The 23,522-nt window shown below is 55.3% G+C and overlaps 8 protein-coding genes across 8 annotated transcripts; 2 read left to right on the top strand and 6 right to left on the bottom strand.

The window, feature by feature from the left end:
* Window positions 1-1,184: 1,184 nt before the first annotated feature.
* On the top strand, window positions 1,185-3,979 carry DCS_01764 (oligopeptide transporter protein; the record flags this gene model as incomplete). The annotated part of the gene is made up of 2 exons (XM_040799095.1): window positions 1,185-3,365; window positions 3,431-3,979. 2 exons carry the CDS (start codon window positions 1,185-1,187, stop codon window positions 3,977-3,979), a joined length of 2,730 nt encoding a protein of 909 aa, XP_040659978.1.
* A 934-nt stretch (window positions 3,980-4,913) lies between these two features.
* On the bottom strand, window positions 4,914-5,145 carry DCS_01765 (uncharacterized protein; the record flags this gene model as incomplete). The annotated part of the gene is made up of 2 exons (XM_040799096.1): window positions 4,914-5,012; window positions 5,080-5,145. The coding sequence occupies 2 exons, from the start codon at window positions 5,143-5,145 to the stop codon at window positions 4,914-4,916; spliced, it is 165 nt and encodes a 54-aa protein (XP_040659979.1).
* A 2,266-nt stretch (window positions 5,146-7,411) lies between these two features.
* Window positions 7,412-8,944, bottom strand: DCS_01766 (uncharacterized protein; the record flags this gene model as incomplete). Its single annotated transcript, XM_040799097.1, has 1 exon — window positions 7,412-8,944. One exon carries the CDS (start codon window positions 8,942-8,944, stop codon window positions 7,412-7,414), a length of 1,533 nt encoding a protein of 510 aa, XP_040659980.1.
* A 4,291-nt stretch (window positions 8,945-13,235) lies between these two features.
* DCS_01767 (UDP-glucoronosyl and UDP-glucosyl transferase family protein) lies at window positions 13,236-14,843 on the bottom strand (the record flags this gene model as incomplete). The annotated part of the gene is made up of 3 exons (XM_040799098.1): window positions 13,236-13,521; window positions 13,579-14,226; window positions 14,296-14,843. The coding sequence occupies 3 exons, from the start codon at window positions 14,841-14,843 to the stop codon at window positions 13,236-13,238; spliced, it is 1,482 nt and encodes a 493-aa protein (XP_040659981.1).
* Window positions 14,844-15,927: 1,084 nt separating this feature from the next.
* DCS_01768 (uncharacterized protein) lies at window positions 15,928-18,725 on the bottom strand (the record flags this gene model as incomplete). Its single annotated transcript, XM_040799099.1, has 6 exons — window positions 15,928-16,934; window positions 16,990-17,423; window positions 17,478-17,781; window positions 17,832-18,093; window positions 18,145-18,517; window positions 18,580-18,725. 6 exons carry the CDS (start codon window positions 18,723-18,725, stop codon window positions 15,928-15,930), a joined length of 2,526 nt encoding a protein of 841 aa, XP_040659982.1.
* A 916-nt stretch (window positions 18,726-19,641) lies between these two features.
* Window positions 19,642-19,923, bottom strand: DCS_01769 (uncharacterized protein; the record flags this gene model as incomplete). Its single annotated transcript, XM_040799100.1, has 2 exons — window positions 19,642-19,734; window positions 19,804-19,923. The coding sequence occupies 2 exons, from the start codon at window positions 19,921-19,923 to the stop codon at window positions 19,642-19,644; spliced, it is 213 nt and encodes a 70-aa protein (XP_040659983.1).
* A 29-nt stretch (window positions 19,924-19,952) lies between these two features.
* DCS_01770 (uncharacterized protein) lies at window positions 19,953-20,894 on the bottom strand (the record flags this gene model as incomplete). The annotated part of the gene is made up of 3 exons (XM_040799101.1): window positions 19,953-20,116; window positions 20,180-20,364; window positions 20,659-20,894. 3 exons carry the CDS (start codon window positions 20,892-20,894, stop codon window positions 19,953-19,955), a joined length of 585 nt encoding a protein of 194 aa, XP_040659984.1.
* Window positions 20,895-21,698: 804 nt separating this feature from the next.
* On the top strand, window positions 21,699-23,331 carry DCS_01771 (putative L-alanine-DL-glutamate epimerase and related enzymes of enolase superfamily; the record flags this gene model as incomplete). Its single annotated transcript, XM_040799102.1, has 3 exons — window positions 21,699-21,803; window positions 21,896-22,057; window positions 22,135-23,331. The coding sequence occupies 3 exons, from the start codon at window positions 21,699-21,701 to the stop codon at window positions 23,329-23,331; spliced, it is 1,464 nt and encodes a 487-aa protein (XP_040659985.1).
* Window positions 23,332-23,522: the final 191 nt, after the last annotated feature.

The following is a 23,522-nucleotide window of genomic DNA, read 5'->3' on the forward strand; positions in this document are numbered from 1 at the left end:
TGGAGGAGTGGAATTTGTGATTACTCTCTGGAAGGGGATCGCTTTGTCGAGTGCAACCGAGTTTGGGCTGTGCCGAACGCTATTCTTTCTCCAAGACCTCTCGGAAAGAGATGTCAGTATATTATTGTGCTGAAGAAATCCATTGCAATGGTTTGGCATAAGGTATATTTTCCCTATCGAAACAGTCTGTGCTGACCCATCCTTCCACACTTCTGAGTTCCGGGTGAGTGTCGTGCGGGAACAATCGAGCGACATCGTAATTGGGCGGGCAAACAAAACGGGAATACCGACTATCTGGCACGTCGTACTATAGCTTTATCAACCATTATGATCAGCTGTCCTAAAGGACGATTGGGTGACGGAGTAACAGCAAAGGACGATCGTCATTTGTTCCCGGGGATGCAACAGTCCCGCTTCAGCTCGAGTGTAACCATAACATAGTGTTGCACGCGAGAACCGTGCCGCCTTTTCCGTGCCGAGATTGCCGTCGCTAGATCTACATGCAGAAATAGGCGTCCGGGGCCACACAGGCCAGACCAACAATATAGATACGGCTATCATGATGCCATACAGCAAATCGTTCCCGTGCCGCCGTCAACCCGCAACCCCCCTTCTTCCCGAGGCTGCACGATATTGCGCCTGCCAGAGACAGTTAGTATCCCGGGCACTCACTCCGATAAGTTTCAAGCATTGTCTATCCTCCTTTATGGACCTGTGCCAGACTGCCTTGAAGGTCTAGTAGAGAGGCCTCGAACGAGTGCCGGTGGCCGAACCAGGGACCTTTTTACTACGCCAAAGCGTCAGTTAGGAAGGTGAATGAAATATTGGCAAAATTACATGGCAATTCATTTGTATACAGGTTGTACGGGTCGCGAGACTGAATTCATTGGTGGTACCTTGTTCCTGGCGATGGAACACGGGGACGATGGAACCAAGATGTAGACAAACCCGTTGCCGAATCTCGCAACGATGAATGTAGAAGGTGACGAGCGCTTCCTCGCATGATGGATGGCTTGCCGAATGACGCGCGAAAGTGACCTACATGATGAATTTACAGTGTATTTATATCATGCCCGGTTATTCCACGCCGATGATCTCTACCCCGGACCTGCGAGGTACGGCTCCCGATCGCGGCAAGTATCGCACCATCCATCGCATCCACGATAGAGGAGAGCGAGGCCATGATGAATCGAATTCCGAGCAGCGAAGACGACTCCATTTGCGGGGATGATGCGCCTCAGAAGCGGGTGAACAAAAAGGAGGCAACTGAGGCGGCAGTCGTCGAACTGGTCGAGAAGCTCGGGGATGGAGATGATGGCGTCGCGCCACTGGACGACGTTGAGTATGTCATGGACAAGATTGAGACATTGTCTGTCGAGGAGTGCAAGGTCATAATCGAGGAGATGCTCCGGTTCCACGAGTTTGACTACAACTTCTCGGGGCAGCAGCGGGAAAAGCTTAAAGCCTTGCTCGAGGGTCCGCTCGAGGGGCAGAGTACGGCCGCGTGGGAGCTCGAGATCAAGACGGAAACGGCGGTGAACAAATTCTTCTCGCCTTACCCTGAGGTGAGAGCGATCTCGACTCCGACGGATGATGTCAACATCCCCTGCGAGACGATACGAGCACATCTCCTCGGTTACCTGTGGGCCATGATCGCTCAGTTCACGAACTCACTCTTCAACTCACGCTTCCCGCAAATAACGCTGTCGTCGGCCGTCGCCCAGATCCTCCTCTTCCCCTGCGGCAAGTTTCTTGCCTGGGCGCTGCCCGACTGGGGCTTCAACTTCAGGGGCAAGCGCCTGTCGCTCAACCCAGGCCCTTGGTCATACAAGGAGCAGATGTTGTCGACAATCATCATCGACGTCGGATTGACATCGGCCTACTGCTTCTCGAACATACAGACCCAGACCGTCTACTACAAGGACCGGTGGTTGACGCCCGGGTACGGCATCCTCCTGCTGCTTTCGACTCAGCTCATGGGCCTTGGATTCTCCGGCTTGCTCCGACGCTTCGTCGTTTACCCTGTCGAAGCGCTGTGGCCGAGCACTTTACCGACGCTGGCTCTCAACCGCGCCCTGCTGTTGCCGGAACGGCGAGAGACGGTGCACGGCTGGTCCATGTCGCGCTATCGTTTCTTCCTCATCGTCTTCGCCGTCATGTTTGTCTACTTTTGGCTGCCCGGATTTCTCTTCCCCGCTCTCAGCCTATTTGCGTGGATGACGTGGATCGCGCCAAACAACTTCACCCTGAACGCCGTCACTGGCTCCCAGATGGGTCTTGGCTTCAACCCCATCTCGACGCTGGATTGGAACGTACTCTCGACGTACGCCCAGCCGCTTGCCTACCCCTTTTTTGCCTTTATTCAGCAGTTCATCGGCACCATCATCGGCGGGCTCATCATCATCGCTCTGTACTTTTCCAACGTCAGCTGGACGGCATACCTGCCGCCAAACTCGTCGGGCATCTTTGACAACACTGGCGCAGCATACAACATCTCCAGAGTCGTGCGCCCGGACAGCGGGGTTCTCGATGAGGAAGCCTACAAGGCCTACTCTCCCGCCTTTTACGGGGCCGGAAACCTTGTCGTTTACGGCGCCTTCTTCGCCTTCTACCCGCTCACCATGGTCTTCATCGTCCTCGACACGTGGAGACCGCTTCTCCGAGCCTACCGATCCATTGTCGGCGCAGCCGTCTCCTCCATCGGCAAGCTCGTGGCCGGACTGAGAAAAGCCATTTCGTCGGGCGTCAGGGGACACGTCCGAAAAGCTGGCGGTCACCTGCGCGGGATTCTGCGAAATGACAGCTCCATCTACGACGGCTTCGACGATCCATTTACGAAGTTGATGAGAAGCTATCCCGAGGTACCTGACTCGTGGTTCTTCGCCATCGCCGTGGTCGCTTTCATCTTCGCCCTTGTCATCGTCACCAACTGGCCCCAGCTCGGAACGCCCGTCTGGGCCCTCTTCTTCGTCGTCGGCCTCAACCTCGTGTTCCTGGTACCCATGACGTACCTCTACGCCATCTCGGGCACGACGGAAGGGTTGAATGTTGTCACAGAGCTCATTGTTGGCTACGCCTTGCCCGGCCATCCTGAGGCCATGATGTTTGTCAAGGCGTTTGGGTACAACATCAACGGCCAAGCCGACAACTACATCTCAGACCAGAAGATGGGGTTCTACGCCAAGCTGCCCCCGCGCGCCATGTATCGCGGCCAGGTCATGAGCGCCATCCTGACGGCCCTCGTCGCGTACGGGGTCGTGGAATTTGCCGACACGCAGATCCCCGGCATCTGCACCCCTGACCAAGTCTCAAAGTTCAACTGCGCAAACGGTTCTCAGGTGTTTTTCGCGGCTTCTGTCGTTTGGGTACACGAAATCCCCCGTCTCCTTTATCACGTCTCACTCGAGCATTGACTGATGCATATGTATAGGGAGCCATCGGGCCGCAGAGAATCTTCAGCCAAATATACCCATCCATCAAGTACTGCTTCCTGCTAGGATTTCTCCTTGCCATCGTCTGGTGGACAGTCAAGCGATTCGGCAACCATTTCCGCGAGGCGTGCCGGAGCATACTACCGTCTGCCGTCTTCCGTCCCGTCGATCTCGCCATCTTCACACCCGTCTCATGGTTAAAGCACGTCCATCCTTCTCTAATCATGAACGGTGTGCTGCTCTGGGCGCCTACGAACCTCACCTACTTCACCGGCGGCCTGTACTTTTCCTTCATATTCATGTACTACCTGAAGCGACACAAGACGGCCTGGTGGGAAAAGTACAACTACGTTCTCTCGGCCGCACTCACCGGGAGCGTTGCCTTCTCGGGCATCATCATCTTCTTCGCAGTGCAGTATCACCCACAGGCCGTCAACTGGTGGGGTAGCAACGTGCTCTCTGCAACGATCGATGGCGGGGCCGGCCAGACGGCGCTGATCACAGAGCTGCCGGCCAAGGGGTATTTCGGTATTGACTCATGGTTTTAAACTTTTCAGTAAAGAGGCTATTTGCTCTTTGTATTATCGCGAAAACGGCCTGTTCCGGGCCCTAGCTACTCTGGAGTCATTCCAAGACAAGGAAGGCGGTACGATTCAATGCCATTGCCCCTTGTTCATGAAATCGCCCGCCATGGAAGGCAATGTCTGTTGTTTTAATGAAAAGTTTCATCGCTCGGGGGTTATGACATGTTTGCACGAGGGTCCATATTTCACTGTTGCCTCCGAGACCCTCTGTGTGTCCTCCTGCCCTGCAGACGCTCCTTGCCTTCGACCCGCCCAATGACACGGACTGGGAAAGGGAATATCTCATTCCTGTAATCCGGTTGTCGCGAATTCCATCGCAAAAAAGTCGTTTCTGGCGCCAAATCTACGGTGTGCTCGTCATCACGCCATCAGGCACGGCCGTGCTCGTGATGTTCTTGCTCCCTGAATAGTTGCCAATGGCATATCCATTGTCAAGAAAGAGCCGGTGAAGCGATTGGAAGGGAAGAGGAAAGAAAGTAAAGATTGCACGAATAATGCGCACGACTTATTATGGATGACTTTCTCGCCTGCGGTTCTCGATGATGGGTGCCGTCGGTTCGGCTCCTTGGTTCCCGAAAGATAACGGCAGCAGGGTTGTCCCCTCGGGACGGACCGACGGGATGCGATATCCGAAGCAGGGCATAGCAGAGTTCACATTGGTGGATATGGCAAAAAATAAGTAGGCGAAGATGCAAGCAATCTCGACACGAGGAACGATGGGACCAACAAGGGGGTGGGGGGGACGAGATGCAATTTGGACGCAGCTCGTGATCGAGGTACTCCATCCCGATTCTAGCTATGCCCTGTTCCATCTATCATACTCTATTCATAACTGACCCGATGGAAGGGAGGCGCATTCATGGTACGGATTCCTTCCCGGCATGTACAACATGGCCGCTTAACCGCAGTAGCCGCCGCTAGGCAGGTCGGCGCCGATGCAGGCTCCGGAGCAGCATTGCGAGTGCAAGCCGCAGATGCGGCCGTTGGCTCGGCACCCCTACGCATTTTGTTCCTTGTTAGCTCATGGAAGGGACGGAGGGACGGAGGGGGTCACGGTCACGTACGGCTGGAGCGGGCACGGCGACGGCGGTGGCGCTGAGCATGGCGATGAGGATGGTGACGAACTGCATTGTGCCGTTGGGATATTGTTTTTCGTCCGGGAGAGAGGTTGTTGAATGGAGAAGAGGGTAGCAGATATAGTTACTTGTGCGAGCTTGAGTGATGAGAAGCCGAAACTGTGTGGACGGAGGCGGCGCGGCTTCGTGTACTTATGCTTCCATACGACGGCACCTTTCTCTACCAAGGAAATGACGACGGGCGTTACAGCTTGAGCCTTTAAATACCGCGGATGATTGCGTTTCGCATGGATGGATGCGGCGGCACAATGTAACACGGGACGCTGGAACCAACGGAGACGATGGCAGCGAGGGAGAACGGTTGACCACAGTCTAATACGGTTTGAATACGGTTTGAATTGATTGATTGCGCGCGCGTACGGTGCCCAGAACATGTAGCCAAGTATGTGTAATACATGAATGGGTATAGCGATGAATGCATGCATGCATGGCCAAACCATACCAACAGCGTCGTTTGCCTGTGGCCCTGACGGCGAAAGGGGGGGGGGGGGGGGGCAGGTCTCGACTCTGCGATGGCATCGACCGACCCCATACTTGCTAGCGAGCACGACTACATGCAAGTGCATGGGTAACGGCCAGCCTCCTGCTCGCCCCTTGATGACAGAACTACCAAGCTGACCATCATCCGTGGCAGCTGGCTACCCTCCCTTGTCGTCTTGGGCGCCACGAACTACGATGAGCCTCGTCAACTCCCACCCGGGCCCCAGACACGACATTGGATGGATGCAAGTGCAAGGCGCAGGAGGCTCCTGGCATGTGCCGTCTTTAAAGGCTTGGGAAAATGATTCCTTCCCTCTCAGGTTAGCGTTTGCCGTCGAAGAAAGGGTCTACATACAGCGCAGCTGTACTCCGTACATGCTGTCATACAGAGATGCACTTACAGGCATGTGTAAGATTCTGCACCGTATGCGTACTCTGCATACTGTAAGTGCTCGTAAGTTGATCGCAGAGTACGAGGACGAGGACTGGTTGCCTACCAGACGGCCGTGTTCCCCACCGGGGGAGTCGCCGAGGCGGCCCCCTGAACCCTGCATCTCGACAGGTCGCAGCAGTCATAGCACCGACTCGTACGGTGCATACTTGTGCAAGTACAAGTTTCGTCTGTACATGTGCTCGTATAACTACACGTACGCATGCATGCAGGTCTAAGCCGCGACACGAATGCGTTGGGCTCGCTCACTCGCCCGGCTCACGCTGGGGAACAGCCGGGCTTGCAGGCCACCGTCGGAGATTGACCCCGATTCGTGCCCGGGTACTACTGCAGGCAAGTGCACGAGGAGGTAGGGAGCGGAACGGCTGGCCACAGTGTGTGCTCAGATGCATGCACACTTGGATGGCATGCAATCTGATCATGCACATGGCGTCTTATGCAAGTCTATCTGATGGAAGGAATCACACAGCTCGCGAACGGGCTCGACGGCAAGTCCGTCCGTCCTATTCCATCTGTACTGATCCTTTCAAGCATCCTGGCACGTCACCATGCATGTCCAGGTGCCTGCACTGCACTCCGAACTCGATAGCTTGCACCGCACTGCCGTAGATCCCAACCAGTGGCTCACAGCAAGTCGTCGGTCACGCTCCGGCATTCATTCGAACCGGTACCAGAGCACGGTGCGTCGCATCAAAGGCAAGTACGTACGGGGCATCGGGACCCGAGGAGAGGGAAACGGGGAGGGCAGATGCTGCAGACGCCGCAGACGCTTGGCGAGGGCATGGCCCGCCCCTTAAGCCGCCCCCCCGCGCGGCCCGGCCACAGATTGCCTAATGGAGTCATGAGTGAACCGGCGGCCGAATCGATGTGGGGCCGCCGTCGGTCAACTCGTGCAGGAGAGGAGAGGACAGTCAGTCCAGTCGGCAGGATAGGTCATGTCGGAGACGGGTTGCTGTCGAAAGAACAAATAAAGGGCGAGTACGACAAGGATACGGATGAAACAAGTTGGGAGCAGTCGGCCAGTCTTCGACCAGTGCCGAAGATGCATCGCTGATGTCACGAGATGATAAAACGAGCTGACGAGGGTACAAGGTCACGACAGAATAGAACGAGTTGACGAGGGCACGAGAAGTCATGGCACAAGGTGACGTTGACATGCCGAGTTTCAGTCGCTCAGTGAGATGGTGTGTCGAGGACGGTTGGATGCCGAAACAACAACAACCGAGGATACGACACGGGGTCCGAAGCAGCGCAGAATATTATGTAGAATTTGACCAGGTAGTCTACTCTTATCGTGTCTGGCCATCCGTCGGAGTCACGAAACCGACTCTACATGGCAGCCGCCAGAGCGGCAACCGCAACGGCGGCGGCGGCCGAGAAGGAAAGGGCGGCCGCTCCGCTGACGACGACGGGAACGTCGCCGGTAGAGTTGCCGACACCGGCGCTGGTGGCAGGGCGAGGGGCAGGAGGGCTCGGCTTGAACGAGGAAGCAGGACCGGCAGGCGGCTGGTTCTTGGAGCCGCCATTGTGGCTACCGCCAGGGGTGCTGTCGTCGGACTCGGGCTCGGACTCGAGATTGGGCTGAGGCTTCGAGTTGGAGTGAGACTGGGGCACAGGCTTGGACTCGGGCACAGGCTTGGACTCGGACTCGGACTCGGGCTCGGGCTCAGGCTTAGAGTAGGAATTGGACTCGGGCTCAGACTCCTCCTCATCGTCAGCGGGAGGAGCGCCGTGGCTACCGGCGGGAACGTTGGAGATCTTTTCGGCGTCGATCGGGGAGCCGGGGTGGGAGCCGGGGCGGAAACCGGAGGGGGCGTTGGGGCGTGAGCCGGCGGGGGAGTCAGGGTGGGAGCCCGGGTTGGCGCCATTGTCGGCGGGCACGGGCGCCGCCGGGATGGCGTGGAGATCGGCCGGAGCGGGGATGTTGCTCTTGAACGAAGGCAACTTCTCGAGGACCTCCTTGCTCACAGACTTGTCTTGGGTACCGGGCACGACGAGGTCCTTGGTGCAGGACATCTTGACCAGTCCATCCGGCTGGACGACGGGGCAACACCTCGCGATGTAGGTTTGCACGATGGTGACCTTGACGATGGTAGTGTTGCCGTAGGCGCCGTGGCTTTCCGGTTCGTACTTGCCCTTGACGCGGACCAAACCGTCGTCGAGGCTGGGCACGATGCCGGGGGGGCCGACTCGGCCAAAGTCGATGGGCGTCATCGGCTCATCGGCCTCCTCCTCCTCCTCCTCCTCGTCGTCGCAGTAGTCGTCCTCCGTCTCGAGGGCAGCGACGCTCGACTTGGTGCTCGTGCGGAAGCCGGAAGTCGGCGTCGGCTTGGCGTCGGCCGGCACGGGTGTGAAGGGGCCCGGACCCTGGGGATGATCGAGGGCCACGTAGTAGCGCTCGACGCTGGAGTCGAAGGGCTCCTTGTCCACGAGCTCGTTGTCGACGTCGGCCTTGACGTAGGGGGTCGCCATGGCGACGGATTGCCAGATGGCGGCCCAGTCGGCCACCGGCGTCGGCGCGTTGCAGAGGGACGAGGAGGCGGCCGAGTGGATGGCACGCCAGTGCTTGCGGTCCGCGTTGCCGAGCAAGCCATGCGTCCACTTGCACTCGAGGCAACCGAACTCGTCGTCGATGTAGCTGCCTTTGCAGATGCAGTCCTGGTGCGCCTTGAGGTGGGCCGGCGACGTGCCGTTGGTCTTGCACGTTGTCATGGTGCGGACGAGGAGCGGACAGGGATACTTGGTGTCACTCTTGGCGAGCTGGTCGGCCGGAAAGCAGACGTTGATCTTCTTCTCGACCTCGTTCAGGCCCATGGCGGTGCCGACGACGGCGAGGAGAGCGAGGGACTGCTTCATCGTCATGATGGGCAAGCAGGTCAAGACAAAAAACGAGTGTTATTGCCCAAAGGAGCGGAAGGGGAGGCGTGAAACTTGGGAGGCAGGTCCTGCGGGCTGTGGCCTGTGGATGACGTCTGTCGAGAGAGAGTGCTGGCTTCGGCGCTCCCTATATATATTCGTACATATATATTTGTATATATATGTGTGTGTGCGCGTGTGTGTGCGTGTGTACAATGAGAGAAAGGCACAGCACGTACGGACGAGCCTGTACGAGGGAAAAAAGGGACAGGGAACGAGGAGGAGGAGGAGAAGGAACGAGGAAGTGAAGGATGAGGGACTTGGACGGGGGAAGGCGTAGGGGCACTGCAGGGTGAGCCTACGAGCACAGCACAGTCGGCCGAACGGGGGAGAGGGGAGGGGGGGGCACCGGCGGTGGAACGTTGAATTACCATGACCGAGGGCGAGAGTGATTGCAGCATTATGCAACGCCGTGCTACGCGATGCCGTGCAAATGAGATTCTGTGGGGTGGATACCACCGATCCAGCTTCTCGTGAGAGCCGGCGGGAGAGAACATGAATCGCGCCAGAGGAGAGTCGAAACGCCGGGATGCGACTAGCTTGGCATCGCCGAACTCGTAATGTGGCGGGAAGGAAGTAATAATACTGACATAATGATGTTGTCTGCGTTCTCGTACTCTTTACTTGCGTCGTACACGCGCATTCAATGCAAGTGCAATCCCAGGCGAGCACTTGGAGTTGGTGTTGACGGCATACCGTGAATTTGCCCTTGGTGGTTGCATCCCCGAGAGGGGAGGACGCGCACCACGGCGCACCGAAAAGAAGATGGAAAAGTCTGGTTCAAGGCACCACGTCACGTCGAGAGGACGGAGGCACATTTGTTTTCCTCGCAGGATTACGGCACGATGACGGGAAGATGCGGCTGCTCGTGAGGGTGTTGCCATTTGTGCCTTGGCATGGCCGTTGGCGAGGGCCTCGATCGCCCTCGCGAAGTCGAGCAAGCACCATTACACATGACTTGTACTCGAACTGGTGTACTTGTACGGTGCTCTTGCTGTAGTCAGCCCTACTGCGGTCGAAAGTACGGAGGACTCGTACATGTAAATGTGCTCGTTTGCGTCCATGGACAACACACAAAATTAATACGTGCAGGGTTGATGAAGAACGAAGCGCAAGCAAGTATTACGGAGTACAAGTAATAATAATAATACAAGAGCTTGTAAGTACTTAAGTACGGAATCCATGAGCGAAGGAAAAACCCTGGCGCCGATTGGTGGTGGTTTTGTGCGGCCCACGTGCATTTGCGGGGTTGCTAGTACGAAATGGGTATAAATGGTCAAGACTTGTGCTTGTACGGAGCACTTAAGTATTAATTACTGTAAGTACTCCGTAAGTACTCCCTACAAGTAAGTATTACTCAAGTGCGGTACCAGATAATTACCAGGGACCTCCATCATTCGTGCTGTCATCCTGTACCTGGACTTGTACCAATATTTTTTTGGGAACAGTACACAGTAAGTAAATAAGTACAAGCACAAGTGCTCCGTACTGTTCATAATACTTGATTGCAGCAAGTACGGATACGGATACGGAGTAAATAGTTAGTTGTACTTGCACCATGATAAAGCACGTATTGATACAAGGATCACGACGGACCACGATAACCAAGTACGGGGTACGGAATACGAGTACAACTACGGAGTACTGACCCCGTAATACTTACTGACCCCGTACTCTAGGTACTACTAGTTCAAGTTAGTACAACTATGTCAGTGCACAAGCAGCGTGCTTCGCCAAAGTACAGCAGGTTTGCACAGAATCCGTACAAGTACTTACTGCACTTGCAGCAAGAGTACTTGCACGTAAGTCCTTGTACTTGAAGAACGTAAGTACATGTACAGTACAGGTAGGGGCACATGCACATGTCCTTGACATTGTATTCCTAGTAAAATCCCGTACTGTACTTACTGTTAGGTGCGCATGCAATAAGTAAATAATTTCTGTACAGAACTTATTTGCACTCCTCAAGTACATGCACAGGAGCCAAGCAACATCCTTTCATCCTATTGCATCCTCCTCCGTACTTATAGGTGTGATTCTATCGACCGCACACTAAATAATTAATACTGTCAACAGTGTACATGTACTTACTCGGTGCTCCGTACATGCAAGTTATCCATTTACCATTACGAAATGATGTGCTTCTCATACTTACATGTACGCACTTGGGTGTGCACCTACATGTACATGCACATCGAAGTACATGTACACCTTCGGAGTACACTTACTTACAAGTACCGTACAAGTACTTAAGTACCTATAATTATTACTGCACAACTACTTGTGCTTATACACTCATACAAGTAAAAGTAAGCACATTCAATTCTGAGCCTGTGGACAGTACATGTACGTGAACGCATGACGGTGGAAGTAATAGGAGTACGGTAATTGATGTAGAGGGGGACATAAGTACTTGTAATAGAATAAATATTGTACGCAGTCCGTATCCGTACAGACAGGTAATGCTGTATATTGCAATGCAGGTATTAATTTCGGTAGCGGATCTGTCCAAACAAGTAATTAATTTCGTCGCAAATGTGTGTACCAAGTACCCGCTCTGCTGACGAGAGACCCTCGGCATTGCAGGTTCTCGGTACTGCCACGGCGTCAGTACTGTACTTTCCGCAGGGATTTTGCATTATTACTGTACTGTGCTGTAATTACTCAATGCCCAGCCACGTGCGATTTCCGCACCTAACCGACTGGGCAATTTCCTCAGCCCCAACCCGCCCACCTCTATTTCCCTCGCACCGCCCCAAGCTGACGACTCGTATCGTTGCACGCACAGTGTTGGTACGGCGTACTTGGTGCGTTGCCATACATAACCACCGTGCTAATAAAACCGTGTACATGCAAATGCCGCCACCGACCCATTGATTTCCTTTGTCACCAACGTGCAGCTGCACAAGTGCGCAGGTACAGACTTGCACTACGAGCCGAGCCTAGCACGGTGTACTCCGTACATGTACTTAGTTGTATACACTGCAGCGTACCTTGTGTTTGTGTTCTGTGTACAGCAAGCAAGTACAAGTACAAGGATTTGCACGTAATGGTGCAGGCACTCTATCGATCTTCCATGTACAAATACTTACAAGTCGTAATTAGGCGTACTTGTACAAGTACAGTGCGCAAGCAACATGTGCGTCGCCTGGATATGCCGAGGCGAGAAATTGACAACTTCATCTGATACGCCATCCTCCACAGTCCCCTCCAAAAGTTCTCGCGAGCACAGCAAGTGCTGTACACCAGAGTATGAAGTGCAGCTATGCAAGTAGGTAAGTACTCACTTACGTATCAGAATATACTTATGGATGTGCCAGCTCTTGAACCCTAAATCGTACGAGTGAGCAATATTTTACAGTGGCCCTTGTACTCCGCGCCGTGCTTTGGCTTTCAATCCCGATAGGAAACAACCAACCCCTGTGCAGTTCGACTTCGCGATTGGACTCACGGCCGTCGTCCGTTCAAGAAACGGTGGCGAGACCCTCGAATCTCAAAGGGCCGCTGTGATGGCGGTGCAGAGGCAAAGCCCGACTTGCGAGTTCCACCTGCTGGTGCCGTCGTATCGCTGTCCTTTCCCTTTCGGCCTCGGCGTTTCCTCTCCGATGTGCTGCCTTGCGTCTTCGGCATCGTGCCTCGAGCTCCGGCATCCCTGTCGGCTGTGCCCATGGCTCTGGCGGGAGGCGGGCTCGTATATGTGTTTTGAGAAATGAAACGCCCGAGCGCGGCCACCCGGGATGGACTGATGGATTGGCACGATGCCAGAGTGCAGCATTTCGAGCCTCGTCGAAATGGCCGAGGCGACGGTAAATCCCCTCACCGCGTTCGATTGGCGCGGCGGGAGACTGCCCTGCTCGTACCTGGCCGTGGACCTTGGAATTCTCAGCATTTCCTGCTTGCATCGGCCCGAGGCCTGCACATGTGCCGCCGCCGGCATCACGGACGGAGATTTTGCGGCATGACCAGAGTCATTGCGCAGACGCCATCCCGGTCGACTGCTCTGACTTGTTTGTGTCCGTTGTGCCCTCGCATTATTACGCGATACTTACATGCGCCGTGGTGTCCAAGCCGGCGGCAGTCAACACGGCACACTGCGGGGGCTGGTCGAGGGCGAACAAGACTGACGGTATGAGTCGCCCTCGATGAAGAACGCACAACACCACGGTGAGAGTGTGACCCTCGGACGCCTATTCTTTGGCCAAAACCGTCGTGTACATTTCCGTGCAACGCATATCCTCTAGCCTGCCTGCTTCGTCCGTATCATGTCGAGCATCTTCTGCGCCGCAACGGCCCTGCCTCCACCCCCGTCCTGGCAGATCCGCGCGAGCTCGGCTGCTCTCCTCTTCATCCTCATCGCATCGGAGCCCAAGACGACCTGTTCCAGAATGGGGCCCAACTCCCTCGAGCAACACTTCGGTGCGTTCTTGGCACTTCCAAACTTGCCAATGCCGAGCCACTCTACCCGTTTGGCAAAGTCGTACGTGTCACCCCATACGGGGAGAATGACTTGCGGCACGCCGGCGCTGTCCATCTGTCAGTCAGTTCCCCTGCTTCGGCGGCGTCGAAACCCGGAAACGTACCTCACGGCGTCAAAGTACGAGTTGGCGCCCCCGTGGTTGACGGAGCAGACGACGTGGCCGGAGGCGAGGATGGAAATGGGAGCTGCTTCGATCCACGACACGATCCGCACACACTCCTTGTGCTGACCTAGAGCGTTGGAAACCGGCGAGGCCCCGGCAACGTCATACTCGCCACGCTTCTTTAGCTTCCACAGCACCTGGAGTCGCTTCCCCTGCTTCGAGGCCGAGTCGAGGACGTGCCGCAGCGCGCCCGCCAGCTCGACGGCGTCCCCTTCTTCGTACGTCGCATGCGTGCCCAGGTTTACGTACACCGTGGGGTGCCTGGCCAACCATGCGGCTAGCTCATCGCTGCTGTCGCGCAGAGCCGGCCATGGCATCACGATGGGGCCGCACGGTATGATGTGTGCCGGCACCACGTCGAAGGGAAAGTCGATCTCGGGGCGGCTCGCGAGCAGGACCTGGAGCCCTTCGGGCGGTGCGATGGAAATCCAGGCCCAGTCTGCGTAGTCGGTGTCGATGAGCTCCTTCATCGTCTTGGCGTGATCCGTCATCCACGTATCGTTGTGGTTTAGGTACATCTTTCGCACCATGTACCACACCGCTGGCATGTAGTACCACGGCACCGGAAACGGAATCGTCGATCGAGGGCTGCCACAGCGCCGGTTGATCCGCGTCAGCGCTCCCGCCTTCGGCGCCGCCGAGGGTCGAAGGACTCACGGTGGATACTTCCAGTAATACTGCCGCCGAGGTTGAAGGGCGAGCACAAACTCCTTGTACGTGTTGGGCGACAGCACCATCCAGTTCGGCTTACGCTTGTAGCAGACGGTGACGGCTGGCGTGAAGAGAGCATCGACGACGACAAGGTCGGCGCCCACGTCGTGCATGACCTGCTCGATCTGCTTCACCAAGTCGCAAAGCTCGTCCGACCTCCAGGGACATGCGATGCGTGTCATTTTCGCCGCCGTCGCAACGTTCCACACGGTTGGACGTATGCTCGAGAGCTCCTCAAACTCATGTTCCGGCCGACCAAAAAGAGCCTCCTTCCATGACGGACCTTCCAGTGGGATGAATTTGATGTTCCCCTTGGCCGCGTCAGACGAGGAAGCCTTGATGGATTCCACAGACGTCGATAGCTCAGCAAACGAACAGATGTGTAGCTTCAAGGACGAGTCGAGTCGCATGAGTTCGTGGCTCACAGCCAAGAAGATGTTCGCCTGACCCAGCTCAGCATTCGTGAGCATCAAAATCCTCCTTTCTTCGGCCATGGTCAAACGGACAAAGCGTGCAGAGTAGGAACGCCTGCCATCCTGGCAAAGCAGGAGAAACAGAAAAAGAATCTTGCCACACTCTGATACGGATACTTAACGCCATTCAAGGCCCCGGCGTGCTTCCGTGAAGGTCGAATCATATCCAAAGCACGTGTCCATAGAAGTACATGTAGTATCATAGCTGAAGTAGTTGATATTGTAGCAGTGGGGAGGTTTCGTATCTCTCCAACAGATCAGAACTAACATGAGTCGAGCATTTTAATATCGGCTAAGTGTACGGAAAGAAACCGAAGGATCTTGCAACGCGGCGTTGTATGAGCTGCTTCATCTACTTCATTCTTTGGTTCCGAGGTACGCAGCCGATTAGGCTCAAGTACACGTTATACACTGGCCAACGGTTACGCTGCTGAAGTAGGCCACTGACTCTGAAGGAATGGGACGGTTTACTAACTGATTCAACGCTCCCGTCCAGTAGGGCGCATCATGGTCCGCCTGACCCGAGAGTTGAGTCGTTGTGCTCGACTCCTTGGTGTGAGAGGTAAGTTGCATCAAATCCGATCAACCAAACTCTGCATGGAGCGGCCCAGAATTTCAGCAGGGACCAGGAGACTAGTTCTTTGCCAAGGTAAATACACTTACACGCAAATGTGCTTGCGCAGAACACCCAAGTTCTCATGTAAAAAATAATATAGTAGAACTGGACATATTCATATCCCATGCTCGTTGTATTATGCATGGCATATATCCTTGCTGAGGGAGGTCGAAATCCCGGCAGCACGCAGGATCTGCCCCAAGGATCTGACCCGTCCCATCTGGTGCTCAAGTTGACAGAATAATGCCTCAATTAGCAAGGGTCATGTAAGATGGAATGATATTCCGAGAATTGCCGCGCTGGCCTTGGATCCCAGCCAGCTCCCAGAACCCGTTCCGCAGCTGAGCGACCTCTGCCATGACGCCGCCAAGTCCAAGCCAAAGTCGGTCCCAAGGAATAACCGATTGGGACAAACTGCATCGCGAGAGGGAGTCGTGAAGCACATGTAAGCATTTACAAGCCAGCTGCCTACAGTTTCCTTGCCTTCACCTACATGTCGTCCTGCCCCAAGTACTGATACCTGGGCGTGCCAACAGCCCCTGACATACCAGTCACCTGGATGACCTGCACGTCTCCAGCCACCAGATCTATGCCGTTATCACTCAACCGAACCCCATCAACTTCCTCGATGAGCAGACACTTGGTGGGTCTATCCGCGGTAACGGTGTAGCAGTCGGCCGAGGCCCGGATCTCCACTCCCCTTCCTGGGAACCGCAGGTACTTGAATGGCTGGGGCCAGTCCATGTCTCTAGAAATCACTTCTCCGCCAGAGCACAGGCGAACGGCGATGACGTGAGGCTCTTCGTGTTCGCAATCAATATCGCCCGAGAAAACGACAGTCGTTCCGTTGGGCGACACAGCTACCCCTGGCTTGCACACAGCGGGCTTGATCTCTGCTCCCGTCTCGATGGATACGAACCGTATCTCAACGTCTCCTTGAAAATCGCGCATCATGCTGCTCGAGACCCAGACGTCGAATCGGAGTCTCTTGGCCGGCCGTGCGTGGCCGTGAGTCCAGTCGTGGTGCTCTCGCTGCACCCCGACGGCAACCGGGCGCATCTGCCGAGAAACGGCGTAATAGGCAGCCTTCTTGCGGAGAAAATAGTCCACGATGGCCCATGAGGAGCATGGCCAACAGTCGTTGAGCTGCCACACGAGAGCGCCGCCGCAGCGACGCCCTTCGCCCCATTGTCGTCTCCATCCACGATACGCAAACGCGAGGGCCTCGCTCTGCACAAGCTGCGACAGGTAGATGTGGCCTTTGAGATCTTCTCGGGGGACAAAGTTCTCCGAGATGTAGGTTGCAATTCGTCGCTCGTGGCCGTGGGCCTTGTTGTGGAAGTCGAGTGTCCTCGATCCCTGATGCAGACCTTCTGGATCATCGCAAAAGGAGCTGATCGTGGATGGCTGAGGAAGACCGACAAGACCAAACTCGCTGACGAATCGCCCGCCCATCTTGTCAAATTTTTGATATTTCTCGCAAGCGCCGTGCCAAACTGCAATGATTCACAGATATCAGCCGAGCGACCATTTGATGGGAGATTTACTTACCCTTCCATTGATGTACGTCGCCAGCCGTCATATCGTTGGCTTCCTTCCCCTTGGATGAAAACGGCGAGCCGGGCCAGTAAGGGACCCCGGAGCTCTCTTCGGCAACCGCCCGGGGCAAGAGGTGTTCGTAGTAATAGCGAGCCGGGTATGTGCTTTGAAGCCATGACTCCGGATCCTTATTCTCCCAATCATACTCTAGCTTGCAATGCTCCTGCGTCTGGTAGTCCTCGTTATTGCCACAGTAAATCACTACGGAAGGGTGGTGACGAAGACGCTTGATGTTTTGCCTCGCTTCCTTGTCGACCGATTCGCGCAACGATTTCCAAGCCGGATAGCTGGCGCAGGCAAACATGAAATCCTGCCACACGAGAATGCCAAGTTGATCGCACGAGTCGTAGAACGCGTCATCTTCGTATATGCCGCCTCCCCATACCCTTTCTTGGAAATTAGCCACATCATCTCAAGGCGTAGCCGAATACAGCTCTCACCTTATCATATTCTGATGACCATCTACCATCACCTTCATCCAGTCATTATATCGGTGTCGGGTGATGCGAGGGAGAAAGTTGTCGGCGGGAATCCAGCAGGACCCTCCAGCAAAGACGTCGATATCGTTCACCCGAAAATAAAACGACTCACCATGCGTATCGAGCTCCTGAACAAGTTCGACGCGCCGAAAACCAGTCTTCCTGACCCAATGATCGACGCACGTCCCGTCCTTAACGATCTCTACCGTAAAATCGTAAAGGGGTTGATCGCCGTACCCAGCAGGGTACCACAGGGCAGGTTCCGCTGCTGTCGTCAGGTTGCATGCTGGGAACTGATCTGCTAAAATTACTTACCGATACTGAATGCAACGTGAGATGAAGGGTATTTCAATGGCTTTGAAGCTCCAGTAGCCACTTCAATACCGTTGTAGGTGATCAAGAGTATGACTTCATCGACCGGTCCTTCTAACTGAACCTCGACATTCCCGGCGACGGTAGAGAGATCTGCACTTATTTCATACTTGATCGCCGCATCTTTTATGTGTGCAGCGGAGACCTCGAGGACGATTGGTCGCCATGGCCCGGAAGTCATAAGGACAGGACCCCAATCCCAGCCCTAGATTGCCTTAGTCCACGACTTCGTAGCTTTATTTGAGGGGCATCCTACCCAATGATACTGCGCTTTTCGCACTCCGATACGGCCTGATTCGCCATTGTGGGCGACATATCGATGCTCTCGGTGCTCCCTTTCCAAGTCTCTGCCGCGCTGCAAGGCGCTTTCGAATTCGATGATGAGGAGATTTCTATCTAGAAGATTCTGGGTGATGTCGATCCTATGGCTGAGGAACATGTTGTCGCTCTCAAGGATGACCGTGCCGTTGAGTTTGACCTTGGCAATTGTGTCGAGGCCCCCAAAAAGTAGATAAACTGACTCTTTATCCACGGACCGAGGTGATGAGAAGCTTGTGCGATATGTCCATGCTTTTTCTCCCACCCATTCCACCGCGAGTTCGTTCAAGCCGATAAAGGGATCGGGAATTCTGAGACATTTCAGTCAGAGACCGTCAGCGGCAGGTCTTCATCCTTCGACTGTACATCTCACCGGCCATTATTGATCAAGTCCAAATGAACCACAGTTGGGACCCTGGTCACGGGGAGCCAGTTGTCCTCAACCCCATCCGTTTGCTTAAACGTCCACCCGGAGGTCAGCGGAATCCGTTGTGCGAATTTTGGCATATCGGCGTCCATTTTCAAAGCAAAGAAATTACACGATCCAAGTGATAACGCTGGCTTGAACCAGGTATTTATGCATGCAACCTGTTTATAGCGGAGCCATCATCGTCATGGTGACTCCCGCTGGACTAGGACAGGTGGATGAGGCATTTATTGATATCAACAAAAAAACAGTGGAAGCAGTACGTCATAGCGAATGCGGAGTTTCGGTGCTTCATATATAGATGAGAATGATCTGACATAAACTTGAATGGAAGAAGCCAGCAGGGGGAAACGACGACGGTTGAGGAGTGACGGCGAAACATTCGGTGACCAGGGGGGGCACTAGATAACACAACTAGTTTGGGGAGAAAAGTTATAGGCGGATATTCAATACATACCCAAGAGTTAAAGATGAAAGGAGATCCATGAAGGCAACCGCAGAGGTTGGTGAGAGTGCCACATTTAGGATGCATAAATGGACTTTGCACTGTAGGATGAAGGAGCAGTATCGTTCTGAAGGGGATTCGCAACCAGGAATGCGAATTGAATATTTCGAGCTCTTTATTTTTCATCGAGATGATATACATCTGATTCATTCATGACCATAATCCTGCCCTCTAGCGCTGGACGTACGACTGAGAGTCCGTCGGCGTCATCATACCGCCGAATGATGGCTGCTCTCGCCCTGTTTATCCCGTCCGTGTGCTCAAGCGTCAGCTGATTTTCGCTCCCAGAGTCTGGTGAGCTCTTGAAAATCCCCAAGAGCATATTTGTGTCAGTCATGGCGCGTTCCCCGCCAACGAGGAACCTCGGCGGCCTGAAAGCATGTGTAACCGTCGAAACCTGATCCAATAAACTCAGTCATGGCGACCGTGTATGCATGGTCGCTGCCAAGTGGGTTGCGATCATCTTGGCCAAGGTCAAAGGGAATACAATGTACCCTTCGACCCTAAGGTCGGCTCCAGTCCACGGTGAAACGCAAGCCAGAGAGCTGCAGGAAGAGTCCATCTGCATTCGCGTCGGAGACGGAATTCTCGAGTGTCTCGGCGATGACGCGTCCGCTAACTCACTTTACTATCAATGCGTTATGAAATGGATTCATCTCCATCACGTCCCGGATGCACAGCGGGGCGCCGTTGATGGTGTCGACGATGCGGTCGCAGCAGATGGCGTCACTATTGATCAGAGCGATGTTGGTGTCGTAAAATGCACGCAGGGCATCGGCGAGCATGTTTCCCAAGGTACTCTCTTGGCGGCGGATTATATTGGTTGACCTTCGAGCGGAATGTCGGTGCGCAGCAGGGGTTGCGCTACCTCGATTTCGATTTTGGCATGGACGACGGTGAGAATATCGAGGACTTTTGGTAACGGGAGGATTTGCATATAGTCGGGCAACTGTTCCAGATCAGAGATTTGCTTTGCACCTGATAAGACGCATTAGCCATGATCCCTCTCCATACTGGTTGTCGTGGTCACGAAGCGCATACAGGACACGGCAGGAATTTCTGCCCCATCATTTCCTGCTCGTCCGAGACGCAGTTGGAGGATGGAAAGGCCGCACCAGTCGGTACTGCTCTTGATGATTCGAACATTACCGTCAAAGGTGCTTACTTCGGCCTCGACATCATCAGAAGCAGAATGCGCCGAATCGGAACCCATACTCCCCTCGCCTCTGCAAACAATGTGGTGATTGTGGCCGCCAATTGTGGCCGCCAATTATCACATCTACCCTTTCGTCGCCATGCAGGGTCGCAGCCGACTGGTCCAGATCCTCGACCAAGCGCATGTGGGTGACTGTAACCACTATTTGGCAGTTTCAGACCGGCGAAGATAGGATGCCACTCTTCTAGCAACGGTTGAATGGTCGAGAATGGTGCATTCGGGTAGATGTTGGCAGTTGGATGGCCAGTACCTGTTGGTGCAAGAAGGTTAGCCGCTGGTCGAAGCAATGACACGTTCTACTCACGTTCCAGCCAAGCCGAAGAATCCAACCCAGCAGCCGGCAACTGACTTCACGGCGTATTCATGAGCGGCAGCGAGGAGATGACCTGGAGCTGAAGCGTGACGTGAGACGACATTCGCCAGAGTCCAAGTAAAGGCTGTCTGCTCGGTCAGCTCCAAGAGGTGTGGCTCGTCAAAATCAAAGTCGTGACTTCCATAGCATGCGACGTCCATGTCCAAGCTCTTGAGTACGGGGGCCATGTGGTCTCCGCGGAGGACGGCTGCTTCGAGGGAGGGTGAAAATAATGCATCGCCGCTGAAGACTCGGAGCACGGCTCCGGTTTCGAGGAGAGACGTGCCCCCCCACCCCTTGCCACATAGCTCGGGTCGGCAAGAACCGTTGCGAGCCTGGCTACAAGTTTGACGTCGGAGATGCGATACTGAAAAGTGTGAGCAGTCCAGTTCCGAGTGCCTACTTGGTCCCGACTATGGGGGAGTAGGGAGGACGGAGGAGCATACACACCACGTCATCGAAGTGGAGGATGGTGATGACCCGGTCCCCGGTTTCCGAGTGTATGACGGCATTCGAACACGGTGCTATGCGGAATCAAGAAGATGCCAGCAGAAGGATGAAAGCGATGGCCTACAGCACAACCCGGCGAAAATTTCTGAGAGATACGTCCACCGCATGTTCATGGCATCTGTCTCCTTCCCTCGCTGACAAGCTGTCCTGTTTTCTGCACTGTACAAATGGCTACCAGCACGGTAAAGCCGGTGTGTCACGGGCCCATGGTAGAAGCGGGGGTCAGGATGAGGAGCGGGGGTAACTTGCCATCAGCGTACAGTACAGTATATGCCCTCGCACTGCTCTGCTGGCGGATACGAGCAGACCGGCTTCTTGGTCGGGGGGGGGGATTGCATGTCATGAGTGCAACTGCCAGATCAGATGTGTTCATGAAATAGACGAAAAGAAGACGTCCGTCAAGGAGTGAATGTATGTTGATGTCGGCCCTAGTGCGCGGTCATCACTCCTGGGCGTGTTATTGCCTACCGCAGTCGCCAACCATGCTTACAGCGTACAGTATGAAGTACTACTGCACCAATGTCGATTCTATCGAACGCTGGATCGACATCTGGCTTTGCAGTCAAGACCGTCTCGAGGCTGTTCTCGTACCACTTCGTGGCGGGTCCCGAATACGCACGACATAGCGACGAGGCATCCTCACCGGTTCAATATCGACCCGTATGTGACGATGGAAAAGGAAATTGAAAAGGAAATCACCATCACCGGATTCCGGTCCCGCGATGTGCGGTTCCCAACGTCGCTCGACGGAACGGGCTCCGACGCCATGAACGTCGCCTGCGACTACTCGGCTGCGTACTGCATCCTCGAGACCGATACAAGGTACTCGGGTCACGGAATGGTACAGAAACGTCCCTGCCCGCGCCACCCCTCGAGAAGATGTGCCTCTCTCACCCGCTAGCGTTTCCTTTCGTGCAGACCTTCACCATCGGCCGCGGCAACGACATTGTCTGCGCCGCCATCAACCACGTCGCTCGGCGCCTCCGTGGCAGGACGCTGTCCTCGCTCGTCGCCAACATGGGAGAGACGTGGCGCCACCTCGTCTCCGACAGCCAGCTGCGGTGGATCGGGCCTGAAAAGGGCGTCATACACCTCGCCCTCGGCGCCGTCGTCAACGCACTCTGGGACCTCTGGGCCAAGGTGCTCGCCAAGCCCGTCTGGCGCATCGTCGTCGACATGGGCCCCGAGGAATTCGTCCGCTGCATCGACTTCCGCTACATACTCGACGCCATCACGCCCGAGGAAGCCGTCGACATGCTGCGGGGCGAGGAGGGTAGCAAGGCCGACCGGCTGCGCGACGCGCTCAACAGCCGTGCGGTGCCCGCCTACACGACGAGCGCCGGCTGGCTCGGCTACGGAGACGACAAGATGAAGTCGCTTCTACGCGCCACCCTGGACCAAGGCTATCGGCACTTCAAGCTCAAGGTCGGCGGCAGCGTCGAAGACGACCGTCGGAGGCTGTCCCTCGCCCGGCAAGTCATCGGATACGACGACGGCAATGTTCTCATGGTCGACGCCAACCAGGTCTGGTCGGTGCCTGACGCCATCGCCCACATGCGGCAGCTCGCGGACTTCAAACCCTGGTTCATCGAGGAGCCGACATCGCCCGACGACATCCTCGGCCACCGGACGATCCGCGAGGCCCTCAAACCGTACGGCATCGGGGTTGCGACGGGCGAGATGTGCCAGAACCGAGTCGTTTTCAAGCAGCTGCTCATGGCCGGCGCCATTGACGTCTGCCAGATCGACGCCTGTCGTCTCGGCGGCGTCAACGAGGTCCTCGCCGTCCTGCTCATGGCCAAGAAGTACGGCGTCCCGGTTGTGCCGCATTCCGGAGGCGTTGGCCTGCCCGAGTACACGCAGCACCTCAGCACAATCGACTACGTTGTCGTCAGTGGCAAGCGATCGGTCCTCGAGCACGTCGACCACCTGCACGAGCATTTCCTGCACCCATCCATCATCAAGGATGGATACTACAAGACGCCGACCGAGCCGGGGTACAGCGTTGAGATGAAAGCGGAGAGCATGGAGCGATATGCGTACCCGGGAGAAGTAGGCGTCAGCTGGTGGACGAGTGACGAGGCAAAGACGATCCTGGACGGCGAAAAGGTGTAGGTTGAGCTTCCGCATTCCAGCACGGACGAGTTGAAGGAATAATACTCTCGGCCCGTGTCGGCGAGAATGAGAGATTGGCATAGATCTCCATCGCAGGCCATCTCGCCTGAATACATCCACACGCACCACGGCCCTTGGTGGTCGTGAACACAGCTGTAATAGTTGCCTTTTACGCCGAGCCGAGCGAACCT

This window comes from Drechmeria coniospora, chromosome 01 (genome assembly GCF_001625195.1).
Source record: "Drechmeria coniospora strain ARSEF 6962 chromosome 01, whole genome shotgun sequence".
In the NCBI taxonomy this organism is placed as follows: Eukaryota; Fungi; Ascomycota; class Sordariomycetes; order Hypocreales; family Ophiocordycipitaceae; genus Drechmeria; species Drechmeria coniospora.